The following is a 13051-nucleotide window of genomic DNA, read 5'->3' on the forward strand; positions in this document are numbered from 1 at the left end:
GGCGGTTGGCCTCTGGAACCCCAGGAGCGCTCAGCGGGGCAGGACAACCTTCCTTCCCTGTCTCCGCCCTTCCAGGTCGGCCCCAGCCCCTGCAGACCAGGCGGCCCGGACCACACCCGCTTCCCTCCGGTGGCCGGGCCGCCCCCGCCGCAGCTCGCGGGGGCTCTCTTCCTGGGGCGGGCACAGGCCCAGAGCGCATGCGCACTGCCCGAAGGGCGCCTCCCTGCCCGGATCTCGCGAAGTTACGTTAGATTGGCCGCCGGTGACGGGTGGCCGGGCCGGGGGCGGGAGGGCTTCTGAGGTAGGAAGGGAGGTCCGTTCGGCCGGGCGCGCAGCCCCAGTGCTCTGTGGGATACTGGAAGTCTCGAGCGTCTCCTCCTGGTTCCCAGCCCTCCTCTGGCCGCACTCAGAGAAACAGTCACACACCCCGTGCCTCCCCTCTCTTCCCTCTCCGCCTCCCCCTTCCCCCCCTCGCGATAAGAAGACCCGGCGGCAGGAGAGGGGATGAAGATGGCGGACGCGAAGCAGAAGCGGAACGAGCAGCTGAAGCGCTGGATCGGCTCCGAGACGGACCTCGAGCCTCCCGTGGTGAAGCGCCAGAAGACCAAGGTGAAGTTCGATGATGGCGCCGTCTTCCTGGCTGCTTGCTCCAGCGGCGACACGGACGAGGTTCTCAAGCTGCTGCACCGCGGCGCCGACATCAATTACGCCAATGTGGACGGACTCACTGCCCTGCACCAGGTCTGTGCGCCCCGCCGCCGCCCGCCCGACCCTGCGCGCCCTCGTCGGCCTCCCGCTCGGCCTCTCCTCCGCTCCTGGTCTCCAGAGGCTGGGGGCGGCGGGAGACTCCCTGCCGCGGGGTGAGGGGGCGGCTTCCCGCGAAGGAGGGAGGGAAAGAGCTGGTGGAGGGAGGGCTCTAGGCTTGAGGCCCCCTTCAGACCGGCTGGTGGTGGAGTAAGGGGACGGGCGATTTCCGGGGCCGAGGGGAAACGGGCCTGTGGTCAGGTTGGGGCCCCAGGGCCATTTGTGGACGTGGGTCTGGGATTTGGGGTCGAGATGGGGAGGGGTGTAGTGGGGTTGTGCCGGCGTCCCCGACGTCGGTGATCGGCCAAGGGGACGGAGGATGCTGAAAATAACGACGAACGAGAGGCCCTAGGCACGCTTGGGTAGAGGGACGTCTTTGGCTTGTTAGGTGGGCTTTGGATTTGTTGTAGTTTTTAGGACTTGATTACAAATGGTGATGATACTAATAGTAATCAAGTGCCCTACGCCGAGTGCCGTGATCGGACGGTTTCCTGTTTTCTCTTTTATTACTCTTGGTCACTGGGGAGGGGGAAACGGTGTAATTAGCTGATCTGCACCGGCTGAAAGGGAGAGTATGAAAGTGGGTAGTGTAAGGAAGCGTTCTAAAAGGGTTTGTCCACCGCGGGACCGGAACGTACGGAAGAGTGTCTTAACTCCGAGTCGAGTTTGCCGCAGTGTCAGAGATCCTTTGGCCCCAGTTCCTGGAGTGTGTGTTGGGGTTGGAAAGAGAAGAATAAATAACGAGGCAGTCTTTTCAAAGCCGGTTTCCAAGCTCTGGTTTTTCTTTGGAAGAGGGGGGTGGGAAAAAAGAAAGCTGGTCACAAACTTTTCTCAAAATGGATGCTTTGTGCATGTTAAAGTTTTATAGTAGTATGATTGGGATCTCTCAATGTTAGCCAAATAAGGAGAAACTATTGGCAATCCAGAGATAATGTTGCTTTGCCTTTAACAGGCCAAAAGCAACACAACCACGTAGAGTTCTGCATAAAAAGCAATTTTTCAGTGAGGGTAATAGGTGTCAAAACATAAACTCTTTACATTTTCTTAGTGGGCAACTTGGAATGACTGGAAAACAACTTTACAGCAATAGCTTCCCCTTACAATGAAAAAGACTTGTAAACTAAGTCAAATTTGCCTTGCTGATACGTGGAAAGATCCTAGCTTTATTTCGATGAATACTGTAACAAAAACTTGTTTGGGAGGGTGAAACTTACGCGTTGATATTTCATGCATAATACTTTGCTGCCTTTTTAAAAGAGGTGTGTGGTGGCATTTTTCCTTTTTACTGCTTCCTGTTTAGTGAATGATGACCGTTTTAAGTTTTATTTAATTGAATTTTCATATCAAACTTGGCTTATAGCCTTTGTTTACAAGTTGCCTGGATGAACTATAATGACTGACAAATTGCAGGACAAATCTGGAATTTAGCATGTGGCACCCAGTAAAAATACAGCATGGTCTTTAGCTTTATCTGTTCCATTAATTTAGCGTCTAATGTAAAACAAACTTTTTGTTTGACTGATTTATTTTAAACTATAGCATAACTCTAGATTCTAAAAACATGATGTTGAAAGAAACTTTTGGTATTAGAAACGATAATTATGTAAGATGAATCTTTTCGAATTTCTTTCAAGTGTAATTTACATGGTTTAGTATGAAATTAATTCAGAAAGATTAATAACAATATGTTTTATTAAAATTGTGCTATAGAAATATAAAGTTATGACGGATGTTGAAGAACCCAGTTATATTGCCTTGGAGGAAGGGGAAAAATTTTAATACTTACGTTACTATTGATTTTAGGTAGAGAAAATATATCTAGCAGGATTCTTAAGAGTTTTTTTATTTTCTCCTCTAAATTTGGACATGTTGCAAGAATTATCCGACTTACCAGTGTCTTCCTGATTAACTGAATTTAGTGGTTAGTTTGGCATTGTATAGGTGTTGTCTTTATTAGTTATTTTATTTTAGTTGACAAAGGCTTAAGCAAAAGTTTCCAAGTTTATGCATAACTATTTGCATAATATCTTTTTGTAATGTATGTATTTGCCCATTCCTTAACTCAGTGAAGCCAAAGTCTTAAAATATCAAGCATTAAAATTTTTACTATGTTTTCTACACCCTTATTTCTCTTTTATTAACTCTTGTACTTTTTTTGCCTTTCTGACAGAGAACAGGGAGTTCGCTTTGGGCAAATTCAGAACAACAGATAGTGAAAGGTGATAAATAAAATAAAAAAATAATCAAAGGACAATTTTAACCTTAAAAATCTCTTGAATATTGGTTGCTTTAAATACTTAAATTGTAAAAGCTAAAATTGACCCATTGATTTGTTAAATAGCCCTTGAATAATTTTTTTTTTTTTTAAATTTAACCTCTTGAAAGCGCATAGAACAGCCAGAATGGTTTTTTACTAGATTGATTATTGGTTAGTCTTTTGGACTGTTCATTTACATTTTTGATTTTGATCAATTGTCGTAAATTTCACTGCCAGGAGAAAAATTTTAGGAACTTTACAGCCCACAAATACACTTCTTAATTTAGTATTTTCCATCTTAATGTGACTACCATATATTCAAAAATTTCTTTAATTGGTTGAGTGTTCTTTCTCATTAGAAGTTGCAAAAGATAATCAGTTTCATCTTTTTAGGAGGGTATAAAAATAGGTCATTTATTAAAGCAGAAAACACAGTGTTTTCTACAAATTTCCTACCTTGGTCTCTGGAATAGCCCCCCTTTCCCTAAGCCCTCCAGTAGCTAGAAAACAGTACTGAAGCTAGGAAGGATATAAACTTCTGATTTTTTAGAACTGAGGTCTACAGTAGATTTTCATTTTTACTAGTGGGCAATACTCAGCTTTGATTTAAGACCTACCTGGTAGAGTTTTATACTATATGATCTGTATCTATATTTCAGTATGCTTTATAAAGGTTTTAGGAGAGTAATAATAGTTTTCTGTAGAATGCTTTATTGCTGAATCTTATTGATAACTGTGGCTGCTGCTGCTAAGTCACTTCAGTCGTGTCCAACTCTGCGCGACCCCACCAGGCTCCTTCGTCCCTGGGATTCTTCAGGCAAAAACACTGGAGTGGGTTGCTATTTCCTTCTCCTAAAATATAACACTGAGATTATAACACTGAGATTTCTTCTAACAGTTTGAGTTTAGCCTTTTGATTTCTGCTTCCTCTGTATCTGTGACTTCCAAGTCAGTTTCCAGTTCAAACACTGCTGCAGAGCTCCAATCCTTCATTTCTATTTTTCGACTGATGAAACAGTGTTAAGTAAAATATTATTCAGTATATTGTGATTTTATATTTAAAATATATCTTCAAGTAGAGATATAGTAAATAGAGGTCCAGCCCCTTTGCCATAGAATAGCAACTATTTATTTACATCAATATCAGGAATTTCTTTATATTCAACCTGAAATGAAATTTTTTCTTTCTTCACCAAGCCTATTCTCATTGATGCCTCTGTTGGTGATAATCATGTCATTTATCTCTAGATTAAGCTTTAAACATTTTAATTATCCACTTATCCCCTTGCCTACATATACCCAATCAGTATTCATAACTGCCTTTTCATCAATTCTTGCCACTCTTGTCATCAGTCTAGGCCATCCCTTTATTATCTTTATGCCTAGAGTACAGTAACAGCCTCCTTGCTTCCCCTGCCTCTTCTCATGGTCGATCCAGTCCAGCATTCATGCTGCTGCCACATTAATCTTCTCACAGCACCATTTCAGTTGTGCCACTCCTCTCCGTAAGTGCAGATTGTAAGTGTTTCATTCTTTACTTATACCCCATGCATCTCCACTGTGTTACAGCTTTTACATTTTTTTGTTACTTCTGTATCTACGGTCTTGCCTTTTCCACCACTATACTGCTTCCCTGTTTGCCAGTCAAAATCGTGGTCATTCTTTGGGGTTCGACCGAGTTGCAATCCAGAAATGCTCTTTCTGTCCTTTGAGTTTGTATAATACTGTTTCACTGGAGAGACTCTCCTTTGGATACTCATTTTACCTTATGTCTTGCTTTTTTGCTGCTATTAAAATGTTTCTTACTGAGTAACGTGTGTTTTAAATTTTGTCTTCCCTGTAGGCAACTGTAAGGACCCAATCTTCCACAGTTTTATATTTCCACATCCTGGCACATAGTAGGTGCTCAGTAAAGAATGATTAATTTTATCTTTTACCTCATATTATAGATAGGAAGTTTTATAGTTATTTGTGTGTCGAAAGATGAATCATTCAAACATTCACACCCAGATACTTAGAGTATAATTCTAGCGCATGGTTGAACTTGTCAATCTTCTCCACAGATACTTCTAATATCTTGAGATTTAAACTTTCTAAAATATTAACCTTCTTCCTATTAAAAAAATACCCTAAACCAGTTTACCTGGAGATAGAAGAATACTCACTTTATCAATTAATTTGCTACCTTTATAAAGATCTGAACTAGGTCCTATGGCAGAATACTACAGAGTGGAATTAAATCCATATTCTATGGTATTATAATTTTAAAGAGTCTCTTGTTAGAGTATAGTGTAATTGTTATATATGAGAAATCTCTTTAAAACTGAATGTAAAGTTTATAATTGTTTAATTACTATTTTTTTGGTGGAGGATAGTAAGATCTTGGAAGAATGTATTGGATCTCTTATAAACAATATTAAAATCTGTGTTTAAAAAAGTACAGGATACTTTTTCTGCATAACTTAAGTTGCTTATTGCTCTTCAGACCTTTTATTGAAAACATCCTAACCATAAAAAATAAAACCTAAACAAAACTAACCCTGAACTGGCCCCTCACTTCCTGCAAATAAATGGAAAACCCTAGCCATATATGGGGTACGCTGGTAGATCACCAGTGCCCACAGCGCCGCTGCTATAATGCCTTCTCTGCAGCTGATGCTTTTGCACTTCCTGGCAACAGTTTTGTGGTCTGACTTTGCAGTGTCATAACCAAGACCATCTTTCATGTGCTTTCAGCTACAGTGTGATTGCAAGCTGTGACTGAGCGTTTTCTAGTGTAGCTAGGTAGAAACATTAGGTGGAATAGAGGGAAAAAAGTTATTTTGATTATCTGTTTCTTACCACATCTTACAGTGCTGTTCACATAGGAGATGTACTTTAAAAACTGTCTAGTTAGATAATTTTAAAAAAATAGAAACCCTTAGAAACCTTTGGAGGGATGTAAGGTGTAGAACATTGTTTTGTTCCTTCTGTAACTTGTTACTTCTTGACATTTCCCAGAGTTGCTATTTTCTTTACCTTCCTGCCTGCTGAAAATTGTAGTTTTCACTCCACTTTTCTTTTGAAAGTTTGGGGGTGGGGTGGGGGCGTGGGGGTGCTCCATAATCATGTTGGTAAATGCAGTTTTGGCATATATATCCTTGAAAGGTTTAAGATCTCCATCAGTCGTTTTGAGTTTCTTCTAAGTTGCAGTTGACTATGTAGTGTTACATTATCTCAGTGTTGCATTGAGAAGGGGGATTGGCTGGTGAACATTTGCTGAGGATTTTTTACTTGTGAAATACTATGATAGTTTTATAACCAATATCTCACTTAATTCTCATAAGTCCTTTTTCTCTTGCTCAAGGTTACCAAGATAATAAATGGCAGAGCTTGGTTCTGGCACAGGTATATAAGAGCCCAGACTTATTTAACACTGTGCTGTGACTGCTTAGTGACTAAGTCGTGTCTGATTCTTTGCAGCGCCACGGATGGTAGCCCGCCACGCTTCTCTGCCTATGGGATTTCCCAGATAATAGTCCTGGGGTGGGTCACCATTTCCTTCTCCAGGGGATCTTCCCAGCCCAGGGATAGAACCCTGGTCTTTTGCTTGGCAAGTGGGTTCTTTATCACTGAGCTATCAGGGAAGCGTTAACACTATGCTACATGGCCTTTAAGTCTGAAGAAGAAAGTATTCGTAAATCTTTCAGTCATTATGGTTGATGATTAGTAATTGGAATTTTCTATGGTAATTAGCAGAGAATCAAATGAAACATGTATAGATAAATATAATTTTTCTTCATCTACTTTTATTTTAGCTAGTCAAAACTTTTAAGAGCTTTCTGTGGTAAGTGAAATGCAGTAATACTATATCTAAATTAATCTCAAAATCTATCCTAAATTTTAGGAACTGCCAAGATTGTTTTTCACTGACCATTATGTGCACAATAGTGCTTTGGGAAGGTACAAAGGAAGTTACAACAGCAACAGAACTCTTTTTAAAGAACAGAGTTTACTTAGTCTTTAAACATCTCAATTTTTCTTTATCCTAATAGCAATTTATACTAATGCTCTAGGCATTTTTATATACTCATTTATAGTAAATGTTTCATACTACACATACAACTTTTTCAATGAAAAGATATAAATTATAGGTAAACTGTTTATCAGTGATAATTAAAGAAGGAAAGCAAGCAAGCAAGCACTGGCTTATCACCACCATTTAGCTTAATCTTCTGAAATTTTCTATACAGTGATTATTGGTACTTAAAATTAGGACTTAAGACGTTACATGAAATGCTAGTGAAGTTACCTGAATTAACTTCTGAATTAGTAAAACTTTTAAATATTCATCATGTTTGATTTTAATCAGAAGCCTTTAGTTAGTAGGAATATTCAAGTCATAAGAATATTCTGTTCCTTAAATGATTTTGCAAAATTTAGCGAAATTATATTTCAGATCTTTCCTTGGAAAAGGCAATAGAATTTTCTTTTTTCTTGTTGATAATGAGTGAGAGCACCATTTGAAACATGATTTACTTGTTGCCTATCAAGTCCATGGTTCCCAGAATTTTACATTTCATGGACCAGTAAAATGGTTTTTGTTTTTATGACTGACAGAGGAGAACCTAATTTTTCTGTTGTTGTGTTAGGGCATTAAAAACAAACAGCTTTGTCACCTACTGTCATTTCATAAAAGAAATACTTTAACAAAATAAGGATTAGTATCCAAATGAAGGACAGTAGGGACTCATACATCAATCTGTAAGATTATTGCTATACTGAGAACACATGTGCTTGATACTCATTCATGAAGTAAGAGTAATTGAAGGGGAGCAGATTTCACGACTGTTCCTGACTTCTCCAGTTGGTAGACACGGGAGAGAGTGCGGGGGGGTGGGGGGTGGCATGCATTGTCACAGGACGCGGGTGCCTGGTTCCTGATCACCCGATAAGGAGCGAGAAAAGAGTTTATCTGAAGAGATTCAGGAGATGGGTGAAAGCTTTCTGTAGGAACCACTGGTTTCATATTTATATTTACATAAGTCGCTGCATGTGTGATCGGTCTCTGGAATGTATTTCCCTGCTTATTTATATTAAGGCACAGCTCAAAGCATTGACCACTGGGGTGCACAGTAATTCTTTTCCCTTACTGTTTAAACCCTAAGTTTGGCACTTGCACACTACCTGCTATTGTTAGTGTATCTTATCTTCAGACAGAATAGTGAATTCCTTCAGTTGGAAACTTTAATTTTTCTGTAAATCCCCTTTGGTGTCTGCATTTTATTTTAGCGGGTACATGGTGTTGATTTTTTTAAAAATGAACACAGTAGACTAATCTTGTGAAGACCATAGTTCATAGAGAACAAAATGATGACAATTTGTGTGAGTAAATATAATAGCTAGCAAACATTAAGAATATTCTAATGAAAAAGTGTGTGAAAGTCGCTCAGTCATGTCCGACTCTTTGTGACCCCACGGACTGAAGACTATACAGTCCGTGGAATTCTCTAGGCCAGAATACTGGAGTGGGTAGCCTTTTGTTTCTCTAGGGGATCTTCCCAACTCAGGGATCAAACCCAGGTCTCCCACATTGCTGGCAGATTCTTTACCAGATGAGCCACAAGGGAAGCCCAAGAATCCTGGAGTGGGTAGCTTATCCCTTCTCCAACGATCTTCCCGACCCAGGGATTGAACCAGGGTCTCCTGTGTTGCAGGCGGATTCTTTATACTGATGATTTACTTTATGATTACAGTATAAAGGTAACCATTATTACAATCAGAACTTAGCAGAATCTTAGATTTTTTTCTTGCAACGAATGTGTTTCTGATTGCCAATAAGTAGAATTTTGATCAGTTTATGTAACATACTTTAGAAAATGAATTTCTTTAAACAACTCACTCAGGGTTGATTTAGAAATGGAACCCCTAGCATATTGTCATTAGAAGCTAATTCATATTTTCTAATGATTTTATTCACACTTTCCCCCTAAACAGCACTTTTACTTTGGATCCCTGTATGTCAGTATTTTTCTGACGTTATTAGTATTTTGGTTGTTTATCTTTTCATTGTTGTGCTGGCTAACCACAAAAAAACAAAGTTGAGCTCTGTGTTACTGCCCTAAGTTTGCTTGCTTGACTTGAATGCTCTTTCATGGGTGGAGACATTCCACATTGTCATGTGTTATTATATAGGCATTTTTCAAATTACATTCAATAGAAACCATGGAAAGAAATGAAGGCATTCCTCAGCTGTCACCTTTTGGGTAATCTATTTAAATGCATTATGTGCATTGAGGGAGATATTCCAGAAGGAGAGAGTGTCACTGACTAAAAAGTGTTACTTTGACTTGATTATTAACTCGAGCTGAAAATACATGTTTAACATGTTGCCTAACAAAAGAAAATGATAAGATTGTAGAAAGGTTTTTTTTTTTTCTCTCTTTATTTTATTTATTTTTTTTACTTTACAATACTGTATTGGTTTTGCCATACATTGACACGAATCCGCCATGGGTGTACATGAGTTCCCAATCCTGAACCCCCCTCCCACCACCCTACTCATATCATCTCTCTGGGTCATCCCAGTGCACCAGCCCCAAGCATCCTGTATCCTGTATCGAACCTAGACTGGCAGTTCGTTTCTTACATGATAGTATACATGCTTCAATGCCATTCTCCCAAATCATCCCACCCTCTCCCTCTCCCACAGAATCCAAAAGTCTGTTCTAGTCTCGCATACAGGGTTATCATTACCATTTTTCTAAATTCCTTATATATGCATTAGTATACTGTATTGGTGTTTTTCTTTCTGGCTTACTTCACTCTGTATAATCAGCTCCAGTTTCGTCCACCTCATTAGAACTGATTCAAATGTATTCTTTTTAATGGCTGAGTAATACTCCATTGTGTATATGTACCACAGCTTTCTTATCCATTCATCTGCTAATGGACATCTAGGTTGCTTCCATGTCCTGGCTATTATAAACAGTGCTGCGATGAACATTGGGGTACACGTGTCTCTTTCAATTCTGGTTTCCTCAGTGTGTATGCCCAGCAGTGGGATTGCTGGGTCATAAGGCAGTTCTGTTTCCAGTTTTTTAAGGAATCTCCACACTGTTCTCCATAGTGGCTGTACTAGTTTGCATTCCCACCAACAGTGTAAGAGGATTCCCTTTTCTCCACACCCTCTCCAGCATTTATTGCTTGTAGACTTTTGGATCGCAGCCATTCTGACTGGCGTGAAATGGTACCTCATTGTGGTCTTGATTTGCATTTCTCTGATAATGAGTGATGTTGAGCATCTTTTCATGTGTTTGTTAGCCATCTGTATGTCTTCTTTGGAGAAATGTCTATTTAGTTCTTTGGCCCATTTTTTGATTGGGTCATTTATTTTTCTGGAATTGAGCTGCATAAGTTGCTTGTATATTTTTGAGATTAGTTGTTTGTCAGTTGCTTCATTTGCTATTATTTTCTCCCATTCGAAGGCTGTCTTTTTACCTTGCTTATAGTTTCCTTTGTTGTGCAGAAGCTATTAATGTAGAAAGTTTATATCATGTTCTTGAATACTTGAATGGTGCAAAGGAGAAATTAAGTGAATTGATACCTTTTTAGAAGTTAACCATATGGGAAAGTATAGTTTCCTGGAATAACTGTTAAATACACACATCAGTTACCTTTACTTTGTAGTAAACAAACTAAAGTATATACATTTTATTAGCCTTCAGAATTATTTTAGATGGTTCTAAAATTAATCTAGTATTTCTGCTTTTTGCTTGGAACATTTCTGGAACTATTATATTGGAGCTTTAGCTCCAGAAGCTTCTTTTGAAAATCCTGTGTGGTGTTTACTTTTGGGGGGAGAGTTTGTGAATTTTGAAAATGATAGACATTGGAGACATGTCTGGTGAATAAAGTAGATCTGAGTAATCATGGTTACTAAATACTGTCAGTAATTGAATGGTATTTTCTAAAAAGGTTATTCTTAATTGGAACATGGTCATAAAGAGTCATCTTGGATTTAGTCAACTCTTAATTGCATTGTTTGAACTTTAGTATGCTTCAGAATTTCTTTATGATTAACTTTGTGTACTGTTTGTTTCTGTTCTAAATTTTGCATGAAACAAGTCAGTAGCTTACATAGCTTGTGAATTGACCATGGTCTTTTTTTAATGAATGTGTTTTCCACAAAAGATTCTGACGCTGCTGTTGCTAAATCATGACTGTATTTCATTATTGATTTTTCTCAAAGATATGTTCATTTGTACCATTTTTTCTTAAAAGAATTAGAACAGATGATATATGTTCCACAGTTTATATCCTTTCTAATTGCATGAAATGATCTACATAAAAATTTTGCCTCATATTCAAGTTTTTTCCCTTTCAGAATGACTATTGCTATTTAACTCTTTCAGCCATCTTTTTTTTCTTTAAACACTAAAATGTCTTTAAATTTCTGATTTTTTTCATTGTGGTTGAGAAAAGCATTATCATGAAAATTACTTAAGTAACTGCCTTCTACTCTTGCTTTTTGTCTTCACCATCTCTTTTTTGTTGTTAAACGTGGCTTACTTTCAAGTTTGTTGTTTTATATGTATTTTATCTGAAACAAAAATTGAAGAAAAATAATTATTTAAGTAATTAAAGACTCATAGAAGAATATAAAAAAAGAGCAATGCTATTCAAATTTTCAGGCATGGAGCTTAGCTAGCCCCCATTGAAAACTTCAGTAGACTCCCTTTATCCGTCTCTATCCAATATATAATTTTATAAAAGTGAGATTATATTTAATTTTCTGGTTTATAACTTGGTAATAAATTATGCATTTTTAGAAATAATTCTGTGATAATGAATATTAGGTCCACTGTGTGAACACACATGCACATTCCTAAAGTTTATTTTCCTAGTTGTCTGATGATGAATAGTATACTTCCAATTTCTCATGATAATGGTAGACATTATACTATATCTTACTCATGAAATTATATTGTTCAGACTGTTTCTTCGAGATTTTACTTGCAATTTTATGTTTTGCCCAAGATAGCATTCTGTTCTAATGCGTGTTTATTCAGAAGATATTTTTAGTAAAATCTCTAGTATATGCAGGCTTCCTAAGTGTCACAGTGGTAAAGAATCTACCCGCCAATGCAGGAGACACGTATTTACTCCCTGGGTCAGAAAGATCCCTCGGAGTAGGAAATGGCAACCCCCTGTAGTAGTCTTGTTTGGGAAATCCCATGAAAGAGGTGCCTGGCTAGCTACAGCCCTTGAGGTGGCAAAGAGTTGGCTGTGTCTTAAGCTACTGAGCGCTGACATGCTCACTCTAGTATATTTAACACAGAAGACTAACCCTGAAAGTGCTCCAGCTGACACGCATATTGCTTTCATAATGGGATGATGTCATCTTCCTTCTCTGAGGTACCTATACGAAAATCTATTTTATTACTCTGTGTTAATAAAGTTTGTTTGGAAGTTGTTTGAAATATTACACAGTATTTGTATTTACTGATAAATGATGCTGTTATTCATGTAGTGATTAACTCATTCATAAATAAATATATGTCATTATTTATCATATGCCTAGCACAAGATCCCTCTCTGCATGTAGTGTATAATCAAGAGGAGGTGCCAAAAAATGTAGAATAGAGATCTAGGGTGAAATGAACTTTTTTACTGGGAGGACTTAACTTAGAATATCAGGAAAGTCATCCCTGAGAAAGCTGTGTTTAAGTTACAAGGAACTTAACAGGTGGCTTGAATCTTTCTTGACCCTGTTCCATCCTGGTTTTCTGAATGCTCCTATTTGGTTTCCTTTTCTGGTCTCTTTCTTTCTTCTTAAATTTTATATACTTACTTGTTTATTTTTGGCTGTGCTGGGTCTTCATGGCTGCTGGTGGGCTTTCTCTGGTTGCAGGGGTGACTCTTGGTTGAGGTGCGTGGGCCTCTTCGTGCGGTGAGTCCTCTTGTGGAGCACAGGCTCTGGACATGCTGGCTGCAGTAGTTGTGGCAGCT

General features: G+C 38.8%; 1 protein-coding gene across 12 annotated transcripts in view; it reads left to right on the top strand.

Annotated features, from left to right (window-relative positions):
- The first annotated feature begins 238 nt into the window (after nucleotides 1–238).
- The window catches only part of PPP1R12A (protein phosphatase 1 regulatory subunit 12A), a 170320-nt gene continuing 157507 nt past the window's right edge, over nucleotides 239–13051 (top strand). For all 12 annotated transcript variants that reach the window (XM_040234501.1, XM_040234509.1, XM_040234502.1 and 9 more), the window contains exon 1: nucleotides 239–741. In XM_040234501.1, the coding sequence (XP_040090435.1) occupies nucleotides 505–741 (237 nt within the window). In that variant the 5' untranslated portion in view covers nucleotides 239–504. The remainder of the gene's footprint in view (nucleotides 742–13051) is intronic.

This window comes from Oryx dammah, unplaced genomic scaffold, assembly GCF_014754425.2.
Source record: "Oryx dammah isolate SB20612 unplaced genomic scaffold, SCBI_Odam_1.1 HiC_scaffold_29, whole genome shotgun sequence".
Taxonomy (NCBI): Eukaryota; Metazoa; Chordata; class Mammalia; order Artiodactyla; family Bovidae; genus Oryx; species Oryx dammah.